This window comes from Vanellus vanellus, assembly GCF_965231255.1.
Source record: "Vanellus vanellus genome assembly, chromosome: 22".
Lineage (NCBI taxonomy): Eukaryota > Metazoa > Chordata > Aves > Charadriiformes > Charadriidae > Vanellus > Vanellus vanellus.
Genome location: NC_138927.1, coordinates 8,340,038 through 8,361,102, shown reverse-complemented (window position 1 = coordinate 8,361,102; position 21,065 = coordinate 8,340,038). Strand labels below are relative to the sequence as shown.

The 21,065-nt window shown below is 41.9% G+C and overlaps 1 protein-coding gene across 1 annotated transcript; it reads left to right on the top strand.

Moving 5' to 3' along the window:
- Positions 1-547: 547 nt before the first annotated feature.
- On the top strand, positions 548-17,102 carry MTF1 (metal regulatory transcription factor 1). Its single transcript, XM_082493968.1, has 10 exons — positions 548-1,007; positions 8,252-8,490; positions 8,911-9,042; positions 9,578-9,651; positions 10,196-10,329; positions 11,162-11,239; positions 12,267-12,369; positions 12,924-13,480; positions 14,331-14,397; positions 15,405-17,102. The coding sequence occupies exons 1-10, from the start codon at positions 594-596 to the stop codon at positions 15,791-15,793; spliced, it is 2,187 nt and encodes a 728-aa protein (XP_082350094.1). The 5' UTR covers positions 548-593; the 3' UTR covers positions 15,794-17,102.
- Positions 17,103-21,065: the final 3,963 nt, after the last annotated feature.

Sequence of the window (21,065 nt, the reverse complement as noted above, 5' to 3'; positions counted from 1 at the left end):
CCGGGCCGCGGCCGCCGCTGAGTGCGCAGGCGCAGCCCCACGCCCGCTCACCGCTCCTTCCCGTGAGGCCTGGCGGCGGGCGCGGCGCTCCCGTCGGGCCGTGCGCGGCCGGAAGCGGAAGTGAGTGTGCTGGTAATCATGGTGCCGCTGGGGTGGGGAAGGAGGTGCCGCCGCTGCCGGGAGCTCGGTGAGCGCGGCTGGGCCAGCGGGAGGGTGGCGGGGGGGCGGTGCGGCCCCGCGCAGGCCCCGGGAGCGGCTCTCCGCGGGGTGGGGTGGCAGTACGGGGCCGGGCCGGGCCGGGCCGGGCAGGGCAGGGCCGGGCAGGGCGGTGGTAGCGCCGCGGTCGGGGAGGGGACGCCTTCCCCGGCTCGCGGGGCGGGTGCTGCGGCGCAAGGCCCGGCACCTCCGCTGCCGCCCGCCTAGGGGCCTGCTGGGCCGCCGGGGCCGCGGGGTATCTGCCCAGTGGCCTGCGGGCGGGGCGGGGGCCCGGCCCGGCCGAGGCAGAGCCGCCTGACCCGCCGCCGCCCGTCCTTGTGTTGCAGATGAGTCGTTACGGGCCAACTGCGCGCTATCGCTCTGAGAGGTGGTGAGCCATGGGGGAGAACAGTCCTGAAGGCAACGTTATCTACTATGAAGCGGAGGAAGACGATTTAACCCAAGATGACAATATGATGAGGTTTTCTGATAAAAACGGGCTGGATTCTTCATCATCTGGGACGGTCTATGACAGGACGACTGTTCTAATAGAGCAGGACCACAGTGTGTTGGAAGATGATGAGGATGAAGGACAGTGTGGTGATCACTTGCCTTTTTTACCAGAGGGTCATGAAGAAGGATTTCATTTAATAGCAGACCATGAAGGAATGTCCCAGGGTTATGTGCAACATATTATTTCTCCAGATCAGATTCACCTAACAATAAATCCTGGTTCAACTCCTATGCCAAGAAATATTGAAGGAGCTACGCTCACTTTGCAGTCTGAATGCCCAGAAACTAAGCTTAAAGAAGTAAGTAGCTAATTCTGAATTTTGTGCTTATTGTGAGATTTTTTTCACCTGGTGACCTTAGATGCTTTAAAAACCTGTTTTTCTAAAGCTGTTTGGGAGGTAGGTGGACGTTTCCCATGTTCTTAAAGGTTATTGTGTAGTGGAGTGAATTACACTCCGTTAAACCCGCTGTTACTTTTAGTGATAGTAATGCTTTGTGCTGGTAACAGGCTGTTTCCCACAGTCACTTAGTGGGTCAGCAACAAAGCTGCGAGTGTCATCAGTTTTCACTTTCTTGTGAAGCAGCCAGGAATTGCTTTATGACATGCGTAACACTAGATAGCAGGAGAATATGGTACTGAAAATGCGTTTGTATTAGTAGCATATGTGATTTTAGTGGTCTTTTAATTTGCTTTTGGTTGGGCAATTATTTCCTGAGTTCAGAGATAACTAAAAAGAACACAAACTCTGTTATGCTGTGGTTAACCACATTCTTGAGAAAAGCACATCCAAGTTGCAAGTTAAATTCCAAACTGTTGGCAGTAGCTGAAGTATGAAACTTAAGATGCCAACCTTAAAATTACTTGTAGTTTTATTATGTCGCTTCCAGGGAAACTGAGAAGAAAACAAAGGAAGCTTTAAACTACCATCTGTTGTATTTCGAAAGCTTGTCAGCTTACGTATTTAAAATTGTGATGACTTTTAATTCTGTTTCCCTAATGAATTCTACCTGCATGAAGAACGATGAGGGCTTGTACTGACTGACTTAGGATTCTTGCTTTTTAGGCGCAAAAGCAATGCGAAGTTGACTGAAATACCAACACAGGGGCAACTTTGTGCTCCTTCTGAGTTAAATAAGGGATGATCTATGCAAGTGTCTGTGCTGGTATCAGTGGTAGTAGTATCAACTACTTGTGTAACTGATATTCAGTGTAAGAGAGAACTGCAGAAATGAGCCCTTGCTGAGAAAGGAAGCTGGGTTTGAATGCTCTGAATAATTTAGATTAGCAGGGAACCTTCATTATTGCCTGCTCGGCAGTGAGGAAATGGGGCTGTGGGAGGTCAGCTCTGCAATTGTGAAATTTCTGGACAGAGGTTTGTTTAATAAGCCCATTTAAGTCTAAGGAACTCCTTTTGCTCAGTTGTTATTCACATTAGCAGCTGCTGTATCCCACCTTCTTAGCTGGTAAAATATTTAATTTTTGTGTGTCAGTCATCAGTATGTTTTGTAGGATAAGCTTGTAGTCTGTAGTGTCTGAGAACAGTGTGTACTAGCAAAACAGGTGTTGATGACTGCATAAGAAATTAAACTGATTTTACTTCTTCACACAAGCCTTTTTTAAAAAGGAGTGAAGACCTGGAATTTCCCAGTGAAGTCCTTTATCTGAATTTATTTTCTGTTTCTTGAATTAATTTTCACGGGGGTGGGGGTGTGTTACACTACAATTTGGGTGTAGTGGAAATAAGCTCGAAGCTACGTGACCCTCTTCCATCTTGTAAAAAGCCCTTTTTGTCCTGCTGCTTCAAATGCTTGATCAGTTGTCTGGAGATGGGAAGGGGAAAGGTCTAAAACCCCTGAATGTTTCGCTCATTTCTAAAAGTCATCAGTCAAAATCTTTTTTACTTCCAAAACATCCGTAGCAGTTCTCACACTTGAGAACTGTTTCATAGTCTTAAATTTTCAGGTCACTCTTAGACATTTATGAAGCAAAAGAGGGTTTTACACTTCATTAACTACCTTCAACTACCTTTTGTTATATTATGCTTCTTTCACTATAATTCTGTCTGTAAGAATAAATGCGATTATAGTCTTCTATTTAAAATCCATTAGGTTTTTTTGTTCAACAATGACAGAAAAAAAATAGCAAATTAAGGAGAATCTCAAACTCAAGATGATTTAAAGGTAAACTGAGAAATTTAAGTAGACTTTGGCACAGTGTGTCAGGCTCAGCTTTTGCCAGTCTTGTTGGTTATTGGACAATTAGTTCCTACTTCTAAGGTAAATGCTTAATTAAGACACTTCTAGCTTCCCTCTGGTGTGTCTCTGTGGGAGAGACAGCACACTGCCCTTTACCAAAGCATGTGCCATGCAGTCGCAGCCATTGCCTTCACGGCAACTTGTCTTTGTGTCCTGGCTGTCTGTGGCTTTTCCTGTTGGCTGCCATGGTTCTTTTTTATTGTTGCTTGTGTGTGGTGATGGTCCTGACTATTGCTGTTGTAACTGGAAGTCTATCATGGTCAATATCTACATAATTTTATGTGTATAATCAGTGCTTACTTGATATGCTAATGTTCCTAATGTGAAAAGAGATTTAAATGCTTTGCTGCTTTACAGAAAGTTTTGTTTACCTTAGAACACAGTGGTAGTACTGCTTCTGCCTGCAGTATCCTTCTCAGAATAACTTGTAAAATAAAGATGTGGCCTTTGAGAAAAAGGGGAGCACTGCAAGGCCTTTGTAATAGTTCAGGCCATTAAACTGAAAGTGTTGCTGCTGTCTTTCTTTAAATATGTGCATTGGCAGCTAGGAACCAGAGCATTAATCTATAATTAATATTCTTTTCTTTCACTTTCTAGACCTAAATGTAAATACCTAGAAAGCTTATCAGACTCCTCACTTGACTTTTAGGTAGTTTACACCTGTGTCAAATTGCTTGTGTATTATGGGAAGTACTGTGGAGAATGTCCTGTAATGCAATATATAAAATGTTAATTTCCAGCTGCCTTAAAACTCTAACAGGGAACATTTACTACAGTACTGATACATAAATTGTACTGAATCTGATGATCCCTGGTGAAGATAATGTACACCTTCTCGTCTAATAAAACATACCTTCTGACCTTCTGTCTGTGTTTTGTCAGGCTATGCTCTTGTGTTTTGGCTGACTCAACACAACCAAACTTCTTAATTATGTTGTAACTGTATTGTAATGCTTGGATATTTATTGATAACTTTTACCTGATTTGAACTATAAATTAAGGGCAAGTTGCTTTATAGTGAAATTACTGTTTCCTCTGTATGGTGCTTCTAATGATGCTACATGACTAGATAAAAATGTGAAGACTTGCAAAATCTCTTCCTCTTCAAGTTACTAAGTCCTATCATGTAGGACATGTATCACTTGTACAATTTAAACACTTGATGTTTTTAATCTTTTGTCTTTTTACTGTCTTGTACAAAACCATGGGAGAATCAGATGCAAACATTAACAGCTGTTTTTGGTGTAGTGAACCACTTCCATTGCTTTAGTACACGTGTATTTCTTGACTAGCAAATCTGTAGTACGTTAAATGCTTTATAGTAAACCTTGGATCACAGGAGGAGAAAGGTTTGGCAAGAGTTTGTGCTGTATTGTGAGTTTCATGGTAGGCTGTCAAGTTATGAGTCCAAACATGACATTTTCCTACACGTTCTCATATGAATTCATTGTGTTTCCTGTACCTAGAGCAGCCTAGGTAACTAGTGTCTATAGAAATAAAGATAAAACTGTGTAGTACTTTAAGTATTAAAAGAAATCGAATAAATTTAAGTATATCTCCTAATTACTTTTTTTTTTAGATTATTTAAACCTGTTACAGTGAAGTGTAGAATAGGTCTTCTTCCCCATCCCTTTTATAAAAAACAAAAAGCCACAAACAAATTCACTGTCTCCTTGCTAGATGGGAATGTGGTGAGGATTGTAAGAAGTGGCCCTTCAGCAGGGCAAGATATTTTGAAAGAGGAAAGGTTTTTGGGTTTTGGCATTAAGGCTTCTGAACTGTAGTTTTTAATAAGCGCCTTACTATGGGTAATTTTCTCTCAATCTTACTGGGACAAAATGCTTTTTTATACTTGTTCTTTCTCCATCTTCTGTAATTTCTGCTATCCTTTTCTCCCCTTACTGTATTTTGCAGTAGCTAAATATTTTTCATGGTAGTTACAATTCTATGGGATAATATTGCTTCTCACCTGTCATGTGGAATCGGAAAAGCATGGAGAACTGGTTCCTGAATGAGTAAATGCTCTGTTTAAGCCTGCATTTGAGAGTAAAGTTTCTCCGTGGATTAATCAAGTAGTAAGATAAGTGTTGATAATAAGTACCTTGGAAAACTCATCTCCATTTGGCAATATGCTGTTAACATCAACTGTACATAAGAGGTGGGAACTTAATTTAGTACTACCCAAAATGAAAACTACTGCTAGTTCTTTAATAGTTGTCTTATGTCTTTCTGGGTTTATAGTTATATTTCTATGCTTCTGTGTATGTCTAATCTGCTTTAAAGTTCTCCAAATACTAAGGTTTTATCAAAGGAAGGTGAAGGTAAACGCCAGCCTATTGCTGATATCAACAAGAGACTACAGATTGAGCCTACACAAGAGATTATTTAGATCCTATATACTCAGATTTTATTAGGGTTTCTTAAAGGAGTCCTACTGGAAATTTTGTCCCCTACAAATTAGGTTGGAAGTAACTGAGAGACCATGTATTTCTCTTCCCTTATGGAGAGCCATCCAGAACCTAAATTATACCTGGTATGAGTTTGTGCCAGGGCACTGCATGACCCCAGTGCTTCCTGGGAAGCTGTTGGGATGATGTGTTCAGTTGACTGCAGTCCCTGCCCTTCCTGAAGAGCTCGTTTCCCAGGCTACCTCTATTCCACAGGTGATCTTCTGGACAGGCAGAGCCTGGAACTGAGTAACCTGATTGTTCCAGCCCTGAGGTGTGTGCCATAGGCAGGGACACCTCCCACCAGACCAGGTTGCTCAAAGCCCTGTCCAGCCTGGCCTTAAACACCTCCAGGGATGGGGCCTCATCAACCTCTCTGGGCAACCTGTTCCAGTGCCTTATCACCCTCAAAGTGAAAAATTTCTTCCTAATATTTAATCTAAATCTCCCCTCTTCCAGTTTGAAGCCATTTCCCCTCATCCTATCACTACATGCCCTTGTAAAAAGTCCCTCCCCAGCTCTCCTGTAGCCCCTTTAGGGACTGGAAGGCCACAATAAGGTCTTCCCGGAGACTTCTCCAGGCTGAACAACCCAAACTCCCTCAGTCTGTCCTCATAGGAGAGGTGCTCCAGCCATCTGATCATCTTTGTGGCCTTCCTCTGGACCTGCTCCAACAGGTCCATGTCCTTCTTATGTTGGGGACTCCAGAGCTGGATGCAGTACTCCAGGTGGGGGTCTCACGAGAGTGGAGTAGAGGGGCAGAATCACCTCCCTCCACCTGCTGGCCACATGTTTTCTGATGCAGCCCAGGATACGGTTGGCCCTCTGGGCTGCGATCACACATCGCTGGCTCATGTTGAGCTTCTCAATCGGCACACCCATATATGTAGAGAGAGGAGTGAAGGCATGCAATGGAACATCCTTTGGGTGCCTCAGTTCTCAGGTACTTGATGTAGGATCTAGTAGGCATGTTCCGTAGAGGAAATGCTGAGCCAGGTGGCTCAAATTGACAGCATTAAGGGCTGTTACTTCAACTATTTGAGAAACAACTTGGAGGTGTGTACCTCCCTTTGAACCCTGTAGCACTGATACTGTCTTCAACAGTACCAACAACTGTTAGCATAACAAATAATGTGTTCCAGATCCCCTCAGCTGTCCTTATTCTGTGCCATTGTAGTACATGAATGGGAGACAACTTCTGGACAAAACACAAATGTGTTTCAGGGAGCCATTTAGAAATCTCATAGTGGTTTTACTGAGGGCCCATTGTTTCTTTCATTTATTCAATATTATACAAAGCATTAATCAAATTAGTTATTTTATGGAAGGATTAAAAGTACTCTGTTCTTAATTAGGCGCACCAAGAATGATGTGGTTTTGATGTTGTGTCTACTTAAATTCCCATTATTCTGAGAGGAGAATGACTTCAAATAAAGTGATTTTATACTTACCTGATAATATATCAAGGCATCCCATGTTATTCTGTTCTTAGCTTCCAAGCTGTGGTAGTAAAGAACTGTGATTATCAAATGCTCTTTTTTGATGGGTGTATATAAAGAAAAAAGAACAGCTGTTGAGTCATGAGATGGGTAGAAACCCGTAAGTGTTACATGCTGGTTATGTACGGGTTCATCCGGTTCTGCTGGTATCAACCCCCAATTCAGTATCTCGTTTTTTTGAAGACAGTCTGCAGCCTTTTCTAAGTAATACTGCTAGGTGCTGTGAGATGGGTGCTTTGTGCCTTGGAAAAGAGGAGAATTGGTGGCTTATGCCCTGCTATATTATCTTACAGATGAGTTGTTAGAATACTAAATCTGCAGGTTCATGCTCCTGTGAGTTTGCGTTGCTTTTCTAAACATTTCCAAATCAACATATTTTGGAATGCTCTTCTACTTCTTGCCTGTCAACCATCAAGTCCTCTCTTGGGCTCAATAGTCACTTTTAGACGCTAAGGTGTCTCAACTGCAACAGTCAAATGAAAGCTGTCAGCCTAATAATTAACGTTGAGGATAAATTTATTCAAGCGTATCAGATGGCTTATTCCTTCTACTTCACAAGAGAGAACGAGATGTAATTAAGCATTATGATTGGAAGCTTCTACACGGTCTCTTTCTGCCTGTTGTAGAGGCTCAGCAGGCTACCAAATCTGGTTCAGTGATTTAGATAGCCGGCTGAAAAATCTTTAACACTTGCATTTTGATGTAAAGCGCCTTGTTTGATTCATTATACTTCAGGCATTGACTATGTCAGTAAACACCCAAGAGAAGAACAAAGCACAATGAAGGCTGCTTTTGAGATAAAATGAAGTAACGAATGGAATAATGGTTAGACCATAGGAGACAGTGAAAACTATTTCTTATTCAAGGTGTTAATGGGAATTCAGCATGCAGGGCAGTGCTTTTGAGGGTCAGGTTGTGAAAGTACGTTTTCCCTTGTCTTCATCCTCCCCAAATAAGTAGCTCTGCTAGAAACACCTGGGTGGAATGCAGGTGCTACTTATGGGAGCAGTGGTTAGGTTTGATAGCCTCTTAGCTTCTGTTCCAACTATTTTATCAGATTTTTAGCTAGGAATGTTTAAAATTGTTTTTCCTTTTTTCCCCGTCTTCTGTTAGATTACTGTTCTTCTGTAAGGTCAGCCTGCTTTCCAGTGTGTGCCACTAGTTCCTCGCATAGTGCAGCAGAAATATTAAGTTATCTGATAATTAAACTGTAATATTTTCTTTCTTTTTTGCCTTTGAGGTCAAAATATTTTCTGTGGTCTTTGATGTTTAACTGCAATTCTACCCTGTCTGGATTCCAGAAATGCTTAAAAATTAAGTATGCAGCGTTTTGTCTCTTAGGTTAAGAGATACCAGTGCACCTTTGAGGGCTGTCCACGCACCTATAGCACTGCCGGAAACCTGCGCACCCACCAAAAGACGCATCGTGGGGAATACACATTTGTCTGCAATCAAGAAGGCTGTGGCAAGGCCTTTCTTACCTCCTACAGCCTGAAAATCCATGTTCGAGTGCACACTAAGGAAAAGCCGTTTGAATGTGATGTGCAGGGCTGTGAAAAGGCATTCAATACACTGTACAGGTAGGAAGCTTCTGCCTATTTCTCTTGTAGATGTGGATGTTGCTGTTTTGCAAGTTGCATGTATTTTTTGTTTGTGTCCGAGTACAATTGTTATGCTGCTTCCAGGTACATATATGAATATAAACCCCCTAAAATGTGGGAACGCTGTACCAAGAATAGGATGACAACCTATCGTGCCATACTTAGCTTATTTATATTACAATAGTATTGAAGATGGTGCACAAACACAAGGAATTCTCAGATTTGCTTGAGGACTTCAGAAGTGATATGAATTACTCTCATAAGCTAGTTACCTTCAATTCGGGACAAGTTAAGCCTTTGATCTTGTCCTGCACATTTGAGTGAATGGCTTGCTTGCCTCAGGTGGGGCCATCTGGTACTACAAGTCATAAGAGGGATGTTTTTTGGCATGCTTTTTAGGTTGAAAGCACATCAGAGGCTTCACACAGGGAAAACATTTAACTGTGAATCAGAAGGCTGCAGTAAATACTTCACAACGCACAGTGACCTGAGGAAGCACATCCGAACACACACAGGAGAAAAGCCATTTCGGTAAGATTGCTGGATGGCAATTTTTACTTCTATGGAACTTCTGTAATAGGCCACCTGTATCTAAAGGCATCTATTACTGTCCTGAAGGAAAAGCTATCCTCATGAGAAAAAGGCGAAGGTGGCTAGCGTTTGAGCATGTTTGTTCTAGAGCTCCCTCAGTTGCCTGTAAAAGTGAGTGAAATGACTGTCTTCAAAGACAAGAATAGTCGAGCTCTTTTTTTAAACATAAATGTGTGCCATGATGAGCATATTTTAAAAACATATTGCTGCTTCTCTGCTGTGATAGGGTGTTTATTCTGTGGAGGAGGACCCTGCCAAATGCTGACTTCATGCTTTAATTCTGAAGTCCTGTTCAGAGCCCTGCTATAGTCTGTGTAGCATACATAGCGGCTGTGGGGAGATGCCTGATTACTAACACAGGTTAGCATTAGGCCAGCTTTTCAGAGTCCTGGAGCTGTTGCAAAGCATGATCTAAGGTTGTAATAAAGGTTGTTGAAGAAGCCTGATGCTAACTCTTCTGTGATGCCTCATTCAGGTGCGAGCATGACGGCTGTGGAAAGGCTTTTGCTGCAAGCCACCACCTTAAAACACACGTTAGGACTCATACTGGTAAGTCCTAAGGGTTTGTTTTTTCTTTAATTGAGCTTATTCAGTTTATACTAACTCTCAGAATTCTAATATGTATTTATACTTATATATAATATGCGGGTGACACCAAGCTAAGTGGTGTGGTTGATACGCTGGAGGGAAGGGATGCCATCCAGAGGGACCTGGACAGGCTGAAGGAGTGTGCCCATGTGAACCTCATGAAGTTTAACAAGGCCAAGTGCAAACTCCTGCACCTGGATCAGGGCAATCCCCAATGTTTCATTTATGCACTTCCATTTATGCTTGATGGGTCTTGAATTTCATGAACACGTTTCACAAGTATATCAGTAATGATGCATACAAATTATAATGTTGTGTTCTTGTGTCAGTTCATGTGGTAAAATGGAAGCTTTTATCTGCAAGACTCCCAAGAATACTGAATATGTGAAGTGGCATTAAACAATCTTGTTTGTATAAAATATTGTCACTGTCCTATGTGCTTTAAAAGTATGTGTCTCATATAGTGTTTATAAGTTTTGTTATGTGTGGTTTTTGCTGCCAATAGGGGAGAAACCCTTCTTCTGTCCCAGTAATGGCTGTGAGAAGACTTTTAGTACACAGTATAGTCTCAAGAGTCACATGAAAGGTCATGAGAAAGGACATTCCTATAATGCACTTCCCAATAACAGTGTGTCTGAGGTTAGTAGCACTTCTTCCTAATGCTTCTGTGTTAGGAGGATATAAAACCATATTTTGGGGAAGAAATTACTTGATCTGTAGCTTGTTCTAAAGGTATGACTTTTAAGGCTGGGATTTTCAAAGGGAATTGTATCTACGTGGTGCCCTGTCTCCTGTGAAGAAACCCATGGGTGCCTTTTTTTGAACCGAGAATTCAGTTTCAATTCTGAAATGGCTGGCATTCAAGGTGTCAGTGTAGGGTTTATTCTTATATGCTGTGTTTACAGCATGCTGATAATAAAGAGCAGGATCGGTATATCTGATCTGAAACTTCTAGCATGGTGTTTGGTTACCAAGTTTTATTTAGAAAAGTTCATCTAAATTTGTCCATTCATTTTGGTCATATTAAAATTAACGCTTAGGCTACTGCTGCTTTGACGAGTATGCCACGTACTGGCACAAGTTTATAGGCAATTATGTATATTATCATGCTTTCCTTGTAGATTCCTATGTTTTAATTGATACTATGTAATAAACATGTGAAGTAAAATAATAACTATTAAGGTTCAAATTTTTTATTTTCTATAGAGTGATTTGTTCCTGTGCTAATTTAAAATTCCAGGTTATTTAATTTTTATGAAGTAATGTGAAAGAGATGTTAAGAATCCTTGATAGCTACTAAATATCCTTTGCTTAGTAATATTGCTCCTTTTGATTTTTAGAACTGATGCTTGGGTCGCATAGGTAAAAACAATTCTGGTTAGGTAGAATTGTATAGACTCTAAAAAGTAATTTAAAACACTTATGACACTTTTTTTGATATATTAGTCAATTTATGTTTCCTTCTTTACAGGATACAAGCCACTCACTTTGTCTGAGTGACTTAAGCCTCATATCAACAGATTCGGAATTGCGGGAGAACTCTAATCCAGTGAGTTACTGTCCTGGAATTGCCTCACCTGTAGTTTGAGTTTTGCTTTTTTCTAGCAAAGAGCCTGTCCTGTCAACTAGAACACAGCAGATTAGAAGTGTATGGCTGGTTGCTTCTGTTTCCCTTGTTCAGGCCTCCAGCATGCTCTACTTCAGGCTTTCATTTTGCTACTGGAGGAGATGTATGTACTCTTTCACAGAATAAGTGACTTTGGATAGTTTTAGATGTACTGAATGCTGCTTTTTTGTGTGTCTTATGGCTGTTTGCAGGACAAAAAATATGTCTCTTACACACCCTGTTGAGCCTGTAAATATGACATACTACTGCTGTCCTTTTTGGAATGTTGGAACAAAAAAATAAACACTTCTGTCTAAAAGCAGAATAACCAAGAGAGGGATTTTCCTCTAAATTATGCAGTGCTTAATTCAACCTGTTTTTAAAGGCTCTCCATCTGGTTTTACTGTAATGATGTTCTTGCTTATTGATAATGGTTGACTGAGGTTAAATTTTACATAGAGGAAAATTATATACCGATGAGACTGTGTCACTCTTCTGTGCTTTGATGTGGAAGCAGTATGCAGCATTTTAATATATTCTGTTCCTAGAGCAGCATGGGTGACAGTAGTGCATAGTCCAGGATATAATCTAAACGGAGCTATTTTGTTTCTGCTCCAGAAAAGGTTTCACAAACAGCCAAGAACAAATTAATGTCTGTTTCTGTTTCTAACAGAGCATTACAAGAAATTAGAGTTAAATAAACTATGGATGCAGAAGAATATATTTTGAAGGACTTTTTATTTCTGTAAGGATTTGCTCATTATGTTGGTAGATTTTATTGTGGTTAATAAAAACCAAGTGTCATTTCAGACTAGGTAACTGAAATGTGTTGCCTTTCCTGATGGTGGCTGGTTAATTGGAGACTTATTTTTGACATTCATACGTGGCTTGACTGGGGTTTGTGCAAAGTTTATGGAGGCCCGAGATAGAACATTGTCTGATGTCTTCCTCTTTGTTTTCTATCTGCCAGACACACGGACAAGACCTGAGCACAATCTCACCAGCAAGCATCTTTGAGTCTATGTTTCAGAGCCCAGATCATACTGCAAATCAGGATGACTCTCAGCAAACAGGTACAAATTGCATCTGCACTATTTTAAGAGAGCTTTTTGACAGTTTTCCCCTCTGTGTGCATGTACTTAATTCAGCATTTCAGACAGAAGATTACTACCCCACATAACTCTGAATAGCAAACAGAACTTTAACTTCAGTGTTGAAATTCTTTTGTGTTAAAATGCATTGTATTCACAGGCGGTATAACGCTCAGTGACAGGGGAACTGGCCGGGTATTTACAGCGTGCTGTTGAGCAATGCTGACACCGATGCTCTTGGACTTTCCACATAAGTGTTGTTTTCGAGCTTCCTCTCTTGATGTAGCCACAAAAAGGCTTCTTAGAGAGAGATAATAAGGCTGATCAACTTGTGTGTAGTATTCAGTGTCACCAGCTTCCTGAATTTGGACCTACTTCTAGATTTCACTGCCTGTTACGTGTTTTTGAGCACTAGTCTGAAGATGTGAAAGTGCAAAATCCCTCAGCTAGCTCGTAACTTCAGTGAAAAAGTTGTTTATTCAGATCTTACGAGAACTGATGTATTTCTGTTTTTTTTTCTTTGTTGCTCTTGGCAGCTGCCTTGATTGAAGGTTTTAATGGTGATGCAGACTCAGTCACTGCTGTTCCGCCTTCTGCAGGAGACTCAGCATCATTGTCTCTTCCACTTGTACTGCAGCTTGGCATCTCTGAGCCTTCGCATTCAGCACTACAAGCCTCGGCAGCACCCGCTGCTCCCTCCTCCATAGGAACCAGCTCACAGCAAGCTGCATTTGGAAATCCTGCAACTGTTTTACAATCCCCAGAAGTGCCTGTTCCTCACAGCACACAGTTTGCAGCCAGTCACCAAGACTTCCTGCAGCACACTCAGACACCGCCACAGCCCATTGTACAAGGACTTTCAGTGGTTGCTGGGGCATCTGCCCCAACAGCATCAAGTGCCACTGAGCCCCTGCCAGCTGTAGTTCAGACTGTGCCTGTTGGTGCGAACTCTGTTCTGACCAGTAATCCAACTATAACAATTACTCCTTCCCAGAGCACCGCTATTCTGCAGTCCAGCATTGTCATGGGAGAGCAAAACTTGCAATGGATCTTAAATGGTGCCACTGGTTCTCCGCAAAGCCAAGAACAAATGGTTAGTATATCCAGCACGGCTTTGAAACAGCTTGAACCATCTCTCTTCCTCCTAGGGTCTTTGCTTTTGAAAAGGATGGGGATCAAAGTGGAATTGTAAGAGACAAACCATCATGCAGTATAAACATGTCACCAGTGCAGCCCCTGAGATAGATAAATAGAAAATAGGTAGAGAAATCCAGGGTGCAGAGAAATCGTGCTTTCTTCTTTTCCCCAGTGACAGACTTCTTACAGCAGGTGTCAGCTTGTTTTATCCAGGACCGTGCACCACGTGGCCTGAGAATATATGTGGGGTTTAATCTATTACTTTTGACAAGTAGAAGCACAAAAAACTCTGTAAAGTTTGTTTACACATTTTGTAATCTCTCTCTTCCTGATATAGACTGATAAAGAAAAGTTTTCTGGGAAAACGGAATGTTTCTGGTTCTCTAGTAAACCTGGACAGCTGAGACTTCAACTGTTTTATTTTTAAGAATACTGTTGCTATCTTTAGACTTTCTCAGTTGCAAATAATCAAAAGTGAATGGCAGCAGGTACAAGCAGTATGAGCAAGCACAGCAGTTTTTTTTAAGAATTCAGTCATTCAGTTATCAAAAACCAGTAGCTGTGTTACTGAGCATGTATTGAGGAGGGTAATTACTCTCTGTCTTTAGGAATACTCTGAGTTTTGGGATAGCCAGAACATAGCCCAGAACCAAGCTAAATGTTAATTTTTTTAAATTAGTCTTCCTGTGTGTTCTATTTGAAATGTGTGTATAGCTGTTTCATTTGACTGCAGCTATTTAGAATTTGAACAATAGAAATTTGATTGAAATCAATTCACGCTTTTTTCTTTCTTTTTTTCTTTAAAGCCACAAGTTCCAAAAGTAGTAGAAAAGGTCTTTTTTACCACTGCGTTACCAGTAGCTGGCAACACAGGTAAGCTTGACACTGAACTTGCTTTTCTCTTTCTCTGTAGTACTGTTAGCTTGACTAGGATTTGTGGTGATTTTATTGCTTTCAGAAATATTGAAGACAATCCTTTCTTTTTTCTTTGCCTTCCTGAGATTCTAAGTGCAGTCTGCTGTAGACTTACAGGTTTGTGCTGAGATCTGTCCTGTAGAATTTTCTCTAACAACTGGTAAGATAATCAGGTTCACAAATCGGATCCAGTATTCATAAAAATGATATTTTAATGGAACTTAATAGAAGACCGAAATGCAAGGACATTTGGGTTTTGTTCTTATAAGTGAAGACAGGTAGTAAACAGTAAACTTAGTCGGTTCTTTAGCAATTGTTTTTTGTATCTGTGAGATTCATCAAAATGATACACAACTGTAGAAGTTCTGTTCCATAACATGTTTCCTGCACAGTGTTGTTACATTGCAAAGATGAATGAATCGGAGTCAAGAGAGATCAGGTAAGTTTAAATTTAAAGTTTTCAAAAAGAAAGGAAGCCAGGCAAGTAGAGCAGCATAGGAAGAGTGAGGAGGAAGAATGACAAGCAAGATGGGAGAGGAAAGCAGACTAGAGAAAATGAACAGGAAAATACATGTGTTGGTGTGAAGGAGTAGAATTACTGGTGTAATGTTGTATCATCATCTTTAAAGATCGGTGCACGGGGACTGGGACGTTTAAATGCCGTTCTTTATTGGATTTTATGCTGTAAAAGTTACAGTGGTTGTCAGAAGAGACATACTGTGCTTTGTGAAAAATTTAGATCAGAATTCTAATGCCTGGTTTCAGCCTGAACAGGTTCCTCATCAACAGAGTACCTGCCACCTTTTTCTTATTTATCATCTGCTAGAGGTATTAATTGGGCTTGAACAAAGTACATGTAATCTGTGCTGCAAGGTGCATACAATGTAATTCAACAAAGATGATTTGTCTCTTCCTGCTGTGAAATTATGTAGTTCTGTTGTGTTTTGTCTTTGTTTCACCTTCAGGAAACGCTGTTCAGCAGATTGGTCTCAGTGTTCCTGTCATTATTATAAAGCAGGAGGAGGCCTGCCAGTGTCAGTGTGCCTGCCGAGACTCTGCCAAGGACAAAGCCACCGTTAAGAAGGAATGTTCCTCACCTGATTCAAAAGCTTTGGAGCAGCCAGCTCCCCAGCTGCAGCCTCAGAGCTTTCCTTCCTCTTCCCCTTCTCCTTCGTGTGGGCAGAGCAGTCAGATAGTTAACACTTCAGACTCACAGACTGAAACATTAAGTGCCATGGATGTATCGGACTTCCTGTCCCTCCAAAGCCCTGAAACCCCATCTAATATAATTCCAATCGAAGCACTACTGCAGGGTGAGGAAGAAATTGGTTTGAATAGCAGCTTCTCTAAGTGAAGATGTTCCAGATTTTCCTTTGCACCTGGAGGGTAAAATCCTTCTCCTTAGAAGCAGAAACTGAAGGATCGATTCTTTTTCCTTCCTCTTTGGAAGTTTTGTGGCTTATTTCTGCTTCACAGATGTCATCTTAGTCACGTCCCAGGTACATCCATCTTTGAGAATCTATCTAAAAAAAGAAATGAAAAAAAAGAAAAAGCTAAGTTATATATGAACTGTTTTGGCTGCACTGTCTGTCACTTTTGCTTGTCATATGTGAACACAGAAGTTAAGGTTACTCGTGTGCAAAAAGATTTTAAAAAGAAAAAGGGGGGTTAGTTTGTCTCCAATTGCACATCACATGTTTGGGATTAAGGTACTGGCAGCAAGTGGGTCTTTGTTACAACTCCTTGGGTCTATAATTTTCTTCTCTCATGTCTGATACTAACCGTGCACTATGAGGGGGGCCCAGGAAAGTAATTCGCTGTAGTAGAAAATGGTATTATTGTAGAAGATGATTTATCTGCAATTTTGTTGGAATGTGATTGTCACATCACTGAGTTGGGAGCTGATACCTGGGTTTGCTTTGTAGTAATGCTGTTACTAAAGCCTACAGAAATTTTGTGGAGTTTATTTCAGTAGATCTATCAGGAAACTGATAATTTAATTTCATTAGGACTTAAAAGTGTGGTGGCAGAGACACTGTTTCACAACATGGAAACACAATCGGAGCCCCTGCTTACTCAGGCTCAAGAGTCTGTTTTTTTTGCCTGTCTTTGAAGGATGCAGTGAGTCCCAGATGTAGTCAGATTGGTGCCTGCTGCTCTTTTGATTTATTTGGCTCTGTTCAGAAACAAGTTATCCTCGTAACCCCCGCGACTGTTTAATCGGGAGCATGGTGCCTTTGCTGGTTACTTTCATCTTTTGTCAAGAACAACTCTAGGAAATTTTTCCGGAGTGATTCAACATAAATTCAGTTTGAATTCAGTGAGTCTATCCTTCAGCTGTCCCTAAATGCTTCCTTATTTTCTGTTAAGCTATGTAATTTCTGCCTGAATCTGCCTCCAACCTACTGCAATGCCAGCTTTTTGTGCACGGGGCTATTTCTTGACTAAAAGATGTTACACAACATAGTAGTTTTTCATATCAAACTGAAAGTCTATATTCTAACCTACTCAGGGTAAATAAAACACAAACCCCCCTTCCACCAAAAAGCCTGTAATGTTGCAATAAATGCAGTCTCATTCTAAATGGTTTATTTATGCTGCATTATTTTAAAAAATGTAATTTTATAGTGTTTTATCCATCTTTCTGGCTTTGGCTGTCAGTCTTTTTGTGTTAAAGGAAAGAATATTAAATAGTCTTTATTCAGTTTACAGTGTTGTCATTAGTGAGATACAAAGACAATGACTGTAAGCCAATTAATGTGGAGTGTCTCTGTGCACTAAATTTAGGAATGCAGACTCCTAGTGGATAGAGATCTTCGACTCTGTGTTGGATCAAAGCTGCTCTCTGTACCTGCTGGGGGAGAACCTTAGGAGTGCAGCCAGAGCTCCCCAGGATGCGGATGATTAGCAGGTTTTTTAACCCTCTTGTGACCTGCTCTGTGTAGCCTTACCAACATCGCTGTCACAGTCTTAGCCGAGGCAGTGACGTAAGCGATCTCGTGTGCTGTTCCCTCATGAATCCTCTGCACAGCACAGGTGGAAATGGGCTGAAGGGAACTGGCGCTTCACCTCTCTGACAACTTGCTTACAGCTGTTAAGTGCAGAAGGGTAAAACCGTGTCCTGTTAGGGCGAACATAAGGGAGGAGAGGCTGTGCAAAGAATGCTTTGTGCCTGGCAAGTGTTGTGTCACTCTACTAGAGCAGAGTGCTCCGTTTTGGTAATTGCAGTGATGAGCTTGGGGGCACCAGCTGAACGGGAAACACGCTAATTGTGTTTCCTCTCCGTGCATGTGGTGCTGTGCTGTGCAGTGCTATGGCAGGGGGCACGTGGGTCCTGCAGCAATAAGGTTTGCATCCATGAAACACGCATTAACAAAGCATTTTGTGTTTTGTTCTTGTAATGGGAATCCCTAGAAGGTGGTGAGATGGTGGCCTCCTTTGTTTTTCGCCTGTAGCTTCATTTTGTGATGCAGTTTGTTTGCAGGACAGCAAGAACTGCTTTGAACTCAAAAGAAATGGTCTGGCTGGGACTGTCCTCGCGTGGATGAGTCTCCTGCCAGTGCTCTTGTGTAGAGCCCCGCTTTGGAGGAGAGCAGGCAGCGCCTGGAGCTGCCTGAGGGTCCCCCGGGGCACAGGCTGCTGCCAGGGGCCTCGCACCTTTCCCGTGGTGTGGTGCGGTGGTGGTGTCTGAGGGTGAGTGGCTGATGCGTGTGTGCGTGTGAGAGACTGCTAACGCAGGAGTGTGTGGATTCCTCTGGAGTTGTGGGGTTTTCTCTGATGGGGACAAGGGTACCAGGTGTGGTCTGAAATGTGACAGCTGGGGGATGTAGCAACATCTTGTGAGCCTTTCCGTCCTTCAGCTACTTTTGCTACTTTTGACTTAGTCCACCTAAAACGCACTTCTGGTTGGACCAGATAGCATCTTCAGAAACTCCTTTGTGACAGAAATGAGTACAGGAATCTACCAAAGGCTTTGAAATAGGAAGCTGATTGGCAGCAGCGAGGTGCTGCACACATCCTTTCCAAGTGGGTGTCAGAGGTTAACCCCTCTGCTGCTTCATCTTCACAGCTACTGGTTTCTATTGGTGTGTTGTAGGAAAAGCAATGTGTTCCGGGTTTATGCTGACTTTCAGGTGCACTGAGTTTGCTGTTACCCTCTTGAATGTGCACCAGGCAGGCTGCCATTTAGGTGAAACTAATTAGAGTTTGTAATGAGGCGAGAGCAGTATGATTCTGTGAATGCACAGGCCGCTGCACCACGGGCTGTGCATCCCACCCGATTGCGTTGTACAGTTGTGTGCTTTTGTTGTTTAATTGTTGGTCTGCTTTCCAGAGTGTTCCATGCTGCATGTATCTGATATGTTTCGCAGTGGACATTTGCATCGTCCCCAGTGCTGTGTGGTCAGATGTTGTGCTGCTGGGGAGGCCATTAATGTGCTTGGATGGGAGGGGATCTGCGAGCAGCTGGCAAAAGAGGGCAGTCACAGCAAAGCCCTGAGATTCCTCAATGCCAGAGGATTTTCTGTCTCTCTCCCCATATTGCCCCAGAATTTAGCATATTCACAATAACATTTTTAATAAAGGGAGGAGTTTCTACTGTTGCAGATCTGGTAAGATGTTGGATTCCCAGAAAGGGGCACGTTCTGTTATTAAGCTGGAGCCTCCGAGAACAGCGTGCCCTCCCTCTGCAAAATCTGCATTTCACGAACCCCTTTAATTATCAGTCGGAGAGCAAAACTGCACTGCTCTGGGCCGTTCTGTGTTAAAGGTTTTGCTCTTTTGTGGCTTGTGGGGATTTACGTGGTTACTTACAGTTTCTAGATGGGTGCAGAAGCTTAAACATGTGGAATGGGTCTAATTACCAACATGGGTAGCTCTAGTTGCCAAGCAGTGACCCAAGTAAGCAGACTTGGTGTGCAGTTGAAGGCTGTAGAAGTTGCTTTTCATGCTTGTAGGTGGTAGAGGGATGGAAAATCAGCACTGTTTAAATGCTGGTACTGAATTATGTAGAACAAAGTACGAATTGGGCACTTCTGTAATGCTGGCTGTGTCCAGAAAGACTAGTTCGCAGAACCTCATACTGGTATCTAAAATGCACTTTAGGTTATTTTATCTTTAACCCAATTGCTGCAATTTCTTTTGTATATACTTTCACAAAGTTTATTTTTGCTCTGAGTAAAAGTTAACAAGGGTGTGCAAAGATGAGCACTTAACTTGGTGCAATACTTGTAGCTAAAGATCATTGTCCCATGTGGTCGGTCTGTCTGTGTCTGTCTAACTGAATATGTATAGTTAACGAGCTCAGTGACATACTGCCCTTCCCTGTCTATACCCTAGAGAAATTATGCATCATTAGCAAACGTCCAATCTATGCAAATATTCCACTGAGAGCACTGTGCTTTAGCAGGCCTTTTCTCTCACGCTTTCTGGTGGGCTGCTTGTCACTTCTGCTGGGCACAACTGTGTTCGGTGGTGTATATTCTTTCTCCCTTGACCTCTGCTCTGTTCTGCCACACGAGTACGAACAGAAGTGACAAGCTGGTCTGAAACGGGCATGTTGCACCTTTAAAATTTGTCTTCGCAATTGTTTTTGATGTCATGTTATCTGCCTTACTTCATGGAGGATGGCGCTTCCGCAGTCATCCACGATATTGTTTTTGCAACTGCAGCAACATTGTGAAACTGTTTACAGTACTCTTCCTGCACCAATTATAAACAAGGCTCGGAGAAGGAACTAATGACTGGCCTGGTGGTAGTGGAACTGCTGGGGGAGAGTAGTTGAGGCGAAACTGCCTTTGGAGTTGATTGGAGATGAAAAGCTGTTCCTGGTTTGTGGGGGGAGCATGGCTGGCAACTGAAATGAGAGGCACCAGGTCCAGGATGTAGAGCAGATGGGATCTCAGTGTCACAGTCTTTGTTCTGCTGCTGGCTGGCTGTGAGACCTTGGGCAAGTCACTTAACCTCCCTGTGCCTCGGTTTCCTCCCTGTGAAATAAGGACAATGAAACTTGTCTTTGTAAGATGCTTTGAGATCTATAGGTGAAAAGTCCTTGGCATTAGTGATCTGAGCTAGCTGGGCAGAACTGTTGAGTCAATTTGGGCTGTAAGGCAAAAAAAAAAAAAAAAGGAAAAAAAAAAAAAGCATGTCTTTAATAAACCCTAAAAATTTCTGATTGCATAGTTTTTAATTCGTACACTATTTTTTCCGTAACATATTTTGGAAACAATGTCAAGTTTTTATAAATGTTACCTGTAGTTGATACTCATGGACAGGGCTGAACTTCTAACTTTTTTGCGTCTTGTCTCGATATAGATCATATGTTCTAGAAGTTGGATTCTGTGTCTGCACTGAGAAATGCAAATTAAACTGGATATTTATGTAGTAGTGTACATAGTCTAAGTGTGTGTGTTCTTGGAACTAGTTTAAAAATCCCACACCATGCTTTTGGTGGTGTGCAAGCTGGCCAAAATTTGGTTCATTATGCAGTGTACACTTTCTCAAATAAATGCAGTTTCTACTTTTTCTTACAAGAAATTTTTTTCATATGATCTTTTTCAGCAAAATCAAGGGTATGTTTTTGCAGTACCGTAGTTACAGTAGCTGTTATTTCTCGCTGTGTAGCTTTG